The sequence below is a fragment of the Malurus melanocephalus genome, unplaced genomic scaffold, assembly GCF_030028575.1.
Source record: "Malurus melanocephalus ecotype Western Australia unplaced genomic scaffold, MMel_1.1 scaffold_467, whole genome shotgun sequence".
NCBI classification, from domain to species: domain Eukaryota; kingdom Metazoa; phylum Chordata; class Aves; order Passeriformes; family Maluridae; genus Malurus; species Malurus melanocephalus.
In genome coordinates, this window is record NW_026623699.1 from 285,079 (window position 1) to 294,209 (window position 9,131).

The window sequence follows — 9,131 nt, forward strand, 5'->3', positions numbered from 1 at the left end:
CAGGTGGCTCATAAAAACTTGATGGAAAATGGCAGCCGAGAACTGCACATTTTAACAACACTTACACAGGAGAAGGGAGTGTGGAAGAACCCAGTATTGTGTGGTATTCTTTCCCAGGAACAGTTGGATCCAGATAAAGGTAAAATTTAAAATTATAGTTGGGATAAAATGTACATAATTTTTATGATGTATGGAAGTTTTTTGTGATAATTTATAAGTTATATAAATACATATACACATAGCATTTTCCAAATTATTAAGATGGTATGTTCATGGGAACATACAAATGATCTAATGTCGGTATTTTGCATAAAACATAATCATACCTCAAATTCTCTTGCCATTTTCTTTCTAAACCATGTCAATGGAGTTTACATACAGGCTAATTTATGATGGGGTAAGTTCAATACTAATATACAAAATTTGTTTGGCATAAACAAAAAAAAATTTAAAACTGTGTATATATATTTTTAATGGGAATGTCATTTACTCARTTATGAAATGCCAAGAGGGCCTTGACTGAAGATTCATTTAGGCCTGCTTTCTGAGAATGGCTAACAGCAGTTGCATAGGGAAAAGTATATAATCAGCAAAGGCTCACAAGGATAGTGCCCTGATAGGTTATTTTCATTTTGGTCATTGCAATTCAGAAGTGGTATCCTTGTGTGAATAAATCTTAGTTTTGTTTTTTTTTTTATTCTTTGCCTAAATGGCATTAGAATCTGTATAAAGTGTCACACCTAAGCATCTGTGGCAGTGTTGCACAGTTCTTACATGCTGTAAAGTAGTCCTCTTACTGTTTGCCTCCTTTTAGCCTGGTGCCTGATTATTTCATGTGGTATTTTCTATCTATTGACAAGTTAACTAATCTTGTATCTTTTAATGAATGCATCATGAGACCTGATTCAATAGACTRCTATCATATCTTCTCTCTTATGCTGTGTCTTACATATGACTTCAAGCCTTACTGTCCCATTCCTGGTATGGGGAACCAAAGATTTATTCAGCAGTCAATATGATTTTCTGCTACCTTCTGCATTCCTTTCTTAATACTTSCTAATATTAGCCTTGCTTCTTGACTGAGCATTGAGCCAATGTTTTCTTAAATCATGACTAAGCAAGAAATTTTCTTGGGGTCTAATACCTATTTCAGTGTCAGGATTTTCCCCTATCATGCCTATATGTACAGTTAGGGTTGCATTTTTTCCCCCATGAGAAGAATTTTGGGGGTTTTATCAACATTTAAATTTTCTCTGTTATACCATGTTATGGACCATTGGCGTGTTTTTACTACTCGGCTTTGGTTAGCATGTTTTGTCAGGGTTCTCTGACCTTTTCCAAATGTTTGTAGGAGTGCTGGACATAGGCAGAGGTCCCTGGTACAGATCCTAAGGAAACCCACTGAGAGTTTGTTTGGGGTTGKTTGTTTGTTTTTTAAAATTAATTGATAATTTGTCTGTAAAAGGATTTTCTTTTTACTGCCAAGAGAGGTTGGTATCTKTAGGGATTTGATGGATTTCCTTTAATGCCATTAGAAAATAAATTGGATCTCCTTTTATTCAGATTACCATAGTTCCCTTGGATAAATCCAGTAAACGTATAATGTGATTTTTATTYTACAAATGTTTTGCTTACTCTTCCACAAGATTTGCATTTTGTTGCTTCTTTTAATTACTTATGATACACCTAGTAAAGATTTTGAATTTGTACATACTCCTCAGAGTCCCACAGAGTACTCCTTCATTACATTGCTCTCAGCCACCCTCCAGCCATTGTAACGGTAAGGTACTTGTAAGCGAGAGGTTGTTACTTGCCTTTTATTTRAGCTTTTTAAAGAACTCATAAGTTCAGTATTGGCTGAGGAGGGCACAGGGCAAAAAGTAAGATTGTGACCTCAGTAGAGCTAACTTTAGCATCTTTAAGGAACTTTGTGTAAGAATCCAATGGGARCAGGTTCTGCAGGGAAGAGGGTCCAGCAGAGATGGTTGATATTCAAGGATCACTTCTTGCAGGCTCAAGAACTATGCATCCTGATGAGCAAGAAATCAGGTATAAGGGGCAAGAAGCATGCATGGATGAATAAAGTACTCTGATCACTACTCAAGTGTAAGCGGGAAATACACAGGAGATGGAAGCAGGGTCAGGCCACTTGAAGTGAATGTAGAGAGGTTGTCAGAGTAAGTTGAAAGGAGACGAGGAAGGCCAAGGCCCATCTGGTATTAAATCTTACCAAGGATGTCAAGAACAACTAGAAGGGCTTTTTCAGATACATCAATTAAAAAAGAAAAACAGCAGATAATGTGGGTCTGTTACTAAATGGAGGGAGGACCATGGTAACAGGTAATGCAGAGAAGGCAGAGTTACTGAATGCCTTCTTTCCACCAATGGTCACTAACAAGACCARCCCTCTGGAWTCTCTGATCCAAGAATCACTAGARTGCCTCCTCASCAAATTCACTGATGACACAAAGCTGGGAGGAGTAGCCGATACCCCAGAGGGCTGGGCTGCCCTTTAGAAGGACCTCAATATGTTGAAGAGAGGGGCAGAGAAGAACCTCCTGAAATTCAGCAAAGGCAAATGCAGGGTCCTTCACTTGGGGAAGAACAACCTTTTGAATTCTTTTATTTTCAAACTGTAGAAACTTGGTACATAGTGCAAGAAAAGTTCATGTTCTCTGACCACAATGCAGCTGTTTGGTTYTGATTGCAGACAAGGAAATGCAGGCTTGTCTTAGCTGGGTCATTCTTTTGCTCTCCTAGTTCTGAGAATGGTTGATTACATGGGTTCCACCCAAATATGAGCAGGAAGTACTCATTTCTTAAGATGYTAGGAAGACTATTCTCTGACTACCATGTTGTTAAGTAATTCCCTTACTTCTGACTGCCTTGGATACGTCTCAGTTTTCTGATTAATGTAATGTTGGTAAGATATTCAAAGGAACTCAAAAAAWGTAGAGGAAGAAGTGTTACAAACAGCATGCCTGTCACCGATTTCCTTGCYGATGGGTATTGCTGCATTACTACAAGATGTTCATACAGTACTATGATACTAAACAGTAAAATTTGTCTTGAACTGTACTGCAGAAACTACATGTATGCAATAAATACAAATTTGAGCTGGTGTGCACGTACAGGTTTTTCAATGTTGGAAATATTCTCYGTCCCCTTCTTGGGTGACAGACATTGGCATTGCCATATCTGATCACAAAAGTTGGGAAATCTGGCTTAAGTTACCAGATTCTGTGCAGTGGGTAAAAGAATCTTCTCTTGAGAACAATTTAATGCTTAAACCTCCTTGACTTATTTCTGAAGAAAATGTATCTCTCTTCCTCTGCAAGTGAAACACAAGCATTGTCATTTGTGACTGTGCTTGTTCCCACAATGCTAGTCTGTACTGTATGGAAAACTAGCCTGAAAATGAGTATTTATATTCCTAATGAGCTGAGGAATGTATTTTTTCTTGTTCTTGACTGRTGACTCCAAATATAATTTATTTGCTGCAACTGGTTCATCTTTGCTTGTCATTTTTGGGCCTCCTGACTGGACATCTGAAGTTGATAGCATTATTTTTTAATCCCATCTGAGAGGCTTCCTGAGAAATTCCTTTTGAGTTTCCTAGTCTGGATCAGTCTACATTAATTCAAGAGCACTCAAGCAATCTTCCACTCAAGCACTTCCATTCTTTGTGTCTTCTTGTTTCTTGCCTCTGTCCCTTGTCTTTATCCAACATGACACACAACAATTATGTGACTAGGTCTGCAACTTCCCGATTCAAATTCTGATTCCTCAACAGTATTACCTCTTAAAGGTGTGCTCAGTTACTGTAAACTGTAGCAGAGGAACTGTCTAGAGGAAAAAGATCTTCAATAACACTACAAAGAGCCAGGCTGCCACTGCTTTTTTGGTAACTAATTCCAATTATCCTTAGAGATTTAAACCCGGATGACAGGAGTTACATTCTTGAAATTTTAAATAAATCTAAAATGTAGTAGGGAGGCATCTAAAGAATASCTCACTGAAAAGCAGATCAGGATACAACCATCACTATCCCAAAATTTTCAAGGTGGGTAACAGGCAGAATTTAACAGCCAACATGGAACTATTTTCAGTAATTRGAGCATCCATCACCAGAAGTTGAATGATACCAGCAGCCTCAGTTTTGAGAGAAACAAAAGAATAGTGTTTTCATCCTGGGTGTATTCAAAGCGGCCATCTGGAACTTCTTTTACCCTTTCTTCAGACAGTATGCCATCATAAAAGCAGCCAGGATTGATGCTGCATTCARCAGAATTGTGCTGAGATGTTGTTTGCATGAAGGATTCTAAGTTCCAGCTCCTGATAGATATAGAAAGTTCAGAGTCACATATTGTGTAAATGTGCACATGGACTAATACTTGAAGATGACTGAAGAGGCATCATGGTTCAACCCCAGCYAGCACCCAAGCCCCATTCAGCCCCTTGTTCACTCCCTCATTAGCAGCATCGGGGAGAGAATCAGAAAGGTAAAGGTAGAAAACTCAAGTTAAAGACAGTTGCATAGGGAAAACATAAGCCATGCACACAAGCAAAGTAAAAGGAGGAATGAATTCACTGCTTCCTGTGGTTAGGTGGGTGTTCAGCCATCTCCAGGAGAGCAGGGCCCCATCATATCTAACAGTGACATGGGAAGGCAAATGCCATCACTCCAAACATGCTCCCTCCTCGTCCTTCTTCCCTTGCTTTGTATACTAAGCGTGATGTCACATGGTCTGGGAATACCGTGTTGGTCAGCTGGGGTCACCTGTCCTGTCTGTGTCTCTCCCAAGCACCCCCAGCYTCCTCACCAGTGTGGCAGCACACAAAGCAGAAAAGGCCTTGGCTCTGTGTAAGCCCTGATCAGCAATAACAAAAACATCTCCCCATTATTACCTCTGTTCTCAGCACAAATCCAAAACACAACCCCATACCAGCCAGTGTGAAGAAAATGAACCCCACCCCCACCAAACTTAGTACATTAGGGTCCTTGCTAGCAGTTAAAGCTCTTGGCTTCATCCTCCTTGGCCAAAGCAAGGTTGAGAAGACATAAAGGTCTGTGGTAGATTAATCTGTATCTATCCTGCAGCTGATGAAGGGTTTGGTAGTAGGATTATGAGTGCTCTGTAAGGCAAATATTCTTTGTGCTCTTCAAGTCTTCTTGTCAGCTAAAACATGATGTTAATGTGGACTGTCTTCACAGAGAATCTGTTACTGCTTGGAGCTTATTCCTKCTCTTGTGTGCTGCTAATCTATGGATTATGTTTTCTCTGGTTTAATCCATGTATGGTATTAGCAATACTTGCAATAAAAATTATAGTCCTTCTTGTGAACTTGGCATGGAATCCTGACGTGCCAGCTATGGAATTCAAAGGAATAAAAGGGAAAATGTCTAAAAGGTTAGATCGCAGTCTTTCCAAGTTCATTTGTGAGAGTTGGTAGATTGATAGCACTTGTCAGATGTTATCTGCACATCTTTTTTTTCCTCTCATGTTTTGTAATTTTTTGTGAATTTTGCACATACCTTGCACAAACAGGTTTGTGAGTTTTAATGGATGAGGGAACATTGCACAAAAATGACATTTAGTAATTTTTCCAACCATCATTCCCATTAAATATGTGTTTGCACTCATAGAGCTTAAGTGACTTGTTMTAGAAAAGCATTTGTATCTCAAAGCATTTTTATGAATTACAGTTGTTATGGTAAACTAACGATTTCTCCACGATAACTTCTGGAATTTACATTGCATGATAAAATGTATTTACAAAATACTTYAAAAACAAACAAAACCTCCCTCAGTAACCTCAAAATCRTATCTTTAAGACTGTTCTCCACCATAAACTTAGTCCTGTAACCTCGGCACTGGTTTTTGCCTTAAAATGTCAGATATAGTTCAGTTACAAAATAAATATAATTAAAATTCATGGTTTGAATGAGCTTTCAGATGTTAAACGTAATGGTTATAATCACTGTGATTGGAATGAAGGCTTAAGAGCTAATATGTAGCTTTAACCCTGAGGTCTTCCTGTATCTTGTTGAGAAGATAACAGAAAATATGCTGATGCTTATGCAGGGTAGGCCGCCTGAGGCAGTAAACACTAAASGAAGGGGATTACTGAGAACTAGCAGATAGAACATAGTATTTACAATATTAAATGCAACAATTACAGTAATAAATCAGAGTGAAACATCTTGGGTTACAAATATATCTTAAAGTCTAAAGTCTTCCTGTGTCTTGTTACAGAAATAAAATAAAATGTTCCAATGTTATTCCAGGCAGGCTATCCAGGATTAAATGTTGTGGGCGAAAGGATTATTGGTACCAGGTAGAGGAAGAGCAAGGTTAGAYCATTGAATGTGTTTAATCACAGGGTCATTTGTGGGTTGGCAGGAGTATGAATGCTTTTTATAATGCATTGGTAATGACATTAAAGGAACATTTATCTGGTGCTTAGAATGTCCTCTMATAAATGCAAAAAATGTTTACTGTCTACCAATTGTCTGTTAGTGTGCTCTGGTTTTCCTTTGTTCCTACATAAATCAAATCTGGTCATAGCTCTATACCATGAGGAGAGGAAGAAGGAGCTCATTTGATTTGAGTATTCTTACACATCAGTTGGCCATTGCTGATCATTTGTAAGAGGGTAYGAGGATGTGAACAAATAACTGAGAAGTTGAATTGATAATTCAACCATAAATCTGAAAATATCTGAAAGATAATGATGGGTCTAACAGGCCTGGTTTCTGCAAAGGGCAGTATTTTCTGCCCTGAAGTCTTGTGCACTAAAGTGGTAAAGAAAATGGTTGACCTAATTTTGATTTCAAGATGGACTTTCAGTAATATTGTGTATAAGTAGCTAGAAGAAAGAGAAATCATGAAATAAAGACAGTATTGAATCAAACTAAATAGGATGGGAAGAAGCAAAGAATAAAATCAGATTAGCTTTTCTCTTTGAGCAAACCTCATGTTTTGTATTCTAATACTCCAAATATTACAGAGAGAATTAATTCTTTACCTGCTGAAATTACTTATTTCATCAAGACCAAACAGGACTTGAAAAGTCAGGAAGATACAAATTAAGTGAATGGGCAATATGGTTCAGGTGAAATCCAGGATGAGTAAATTAAAAGGAATATAATGAAAATTCATACCAAGCTGTGTCAGAAAAKGAGCATGTAGATGACCAGGTTTTGGGAAGGGGTGATGAAAATACGCAAAGACTGAAAAAAATCTCATTTAGAAAAGATCAAGATCATACTCTTAAACTGGAATTATATAATGAATCTGCTGCTTTTCACAAAAGAAACAAAAAACAGTAGAACAAGTCTGCTGTTTTTAAAATCTGCGAGGATGTGTCATGAAATTCAAGAATCAGAACATTAACCCGTGTTCCCCTTCTTTGTAGGATTCTTATGCCTTCCATTGAGACACTTAGAGATGGGTCGTTAGTGTAGACTACAGTGTTTAACTCTGATGGGAACATATCTGAAAAATGCAGTTGAATACCTGCCTCTCTTGAGTTTTAAACTATGCACAGTCAAATGTATACAACATAAGCCTCTTTTTTCAAATAAGGCTTCTTCACTTGCTTGAAGAAGGGTGCAGTGTTTGACTGTATTCTGTGTAAGTTGTTGTGGTTTGACTCTGGACAAATGCCAAGCACCCACAACAGCTACCCACACGCTCTCCCCTGCCACAGCTGGGCAAAGGAGAGGGAGAGAAAAAAAAGAAGAAAATTAACAAAGGGTTCATGAGTTGAGGTAAGAAACTGGGAGGAAACACTCCAAGGGCACAACAGGCTCAACTTAAGAGTTGCAAAGTGAATTTATTGCTAATAGAGTCTAAGGACAATAATGGAMGTAAAAATAAGCCCTTAAGACACCATTCTTCCTACCAACTCCCTCCCTCCTTCCCACTGATAGCGCAGGGGGCAGGGCATGAGGGGTTTGGTCAGTTCATCACCAGGATCTTTTTCTGCTTCTGGAGGAGAGAGGACTGCTTTGCTGTGGGATCCCTCCCCTGGGAGACAGTTCTCTGTGAACTCCTCCAGTGTGGTCCAAATCTCACGAGCAGCAGTCGTCCCAAACTGCTGACACGTGAGCTCCCTCCACAGGCAGACAGTCCTCCAAGTGGTCACTTGTTCACAGGGTGCAGTCCTCCAAGGACAGGCTGCTCCAGCTTGGAATCAGGACCTTCCCTCTCCACTGGGTCACCCACTGGATCACAGCCTCCTCCAGTCATGCACCCGCTCTGGTGTGGGTGCCTCCCCCATGGGCTGTGAGTGGATCTCTGCATCCCCCACGGACCCCATGGGCTGCAGGGGCACTGCTGCTCCACCATGGTCTTCACCGTGGACTGCAGAGGAAATTCAGCTCCAGTGCCTGGAGCACCTCCTGCTCCTCCTTCTCCACTGACCTTGGTGTCTCTGTGCTGTTTCCCTCACATGCTCTCACATCCTCCTTCTCCGGCTAAAGAAAACACTGTGCACCTTTTGTTTTGATTTCTTCTCAAATATGTCGTCACAGAGGTGTAACCACCATCTCCAATTGGCCCAGGTTTGATCAGCAGCATGTCCAAGCTCCGAACCATCAGAGATTGGTTCTGCTGGATGTAGTGGAAGCTTCCAGAAGCTTCTTACAGGAGCCATCTTTGTAGCCYCCCTGCTACCAGAAGCTGGGCCAAGCAAAACCAACATGGATTTGTAATATGAAACATTTCACTCCAATAAAAACGGTTTTAGAAATTTTTATACTTGTCACATATATAGTTTAATAGCAAGATCTTTAAAAGGCARCTGTTAGCAAAGGCATAGCACCAACGTACAGAGGATGTGAGAGTAGTATCTTTGTGTGTCTTCCTGTAGAGCTATAATTAAATGGTATCTAAATATTTTAATATTTATATGCTCTGTCAGTCTGTTTTATGTGCAGCTGTTTTGCCAAGGAATTAGAATGAATTAAAACCTGAAAATATATTAAAGGTCTGTGGTAGGGAATCTTTATGCTAAAGAAGTGCAGTTCATCAAGAAAGTTTTCCTGCTCTTTGCTTCATATCTTTTGTATCTATTTTGATTTGTATAAATTTTAGGGGTCAACCATGATTGCGTAAATGCCATCT

General features: G+C 39.4%; 1 protein-coding gene across 1 annotated transcript in view; it reads left to right on the plus strand.

Moving 5' to 3' along the window:
- Positions 1-9,131, plus strand: part of ZNF292 (zinc finger protein 292) — a 50,564-nt gene that overhangs the window by 26,520 nt on the left and 14,913 nt on the right. The window contains exon 4 of the mRNA XM_057380713.1: positions 4-139. Coding sequence (XP_057236696.1) covers positions 4-139 — 136 coding nt within the window. The remainder of the gene's footprint in view (positions 1-3; positions 140-9,131) is intronic.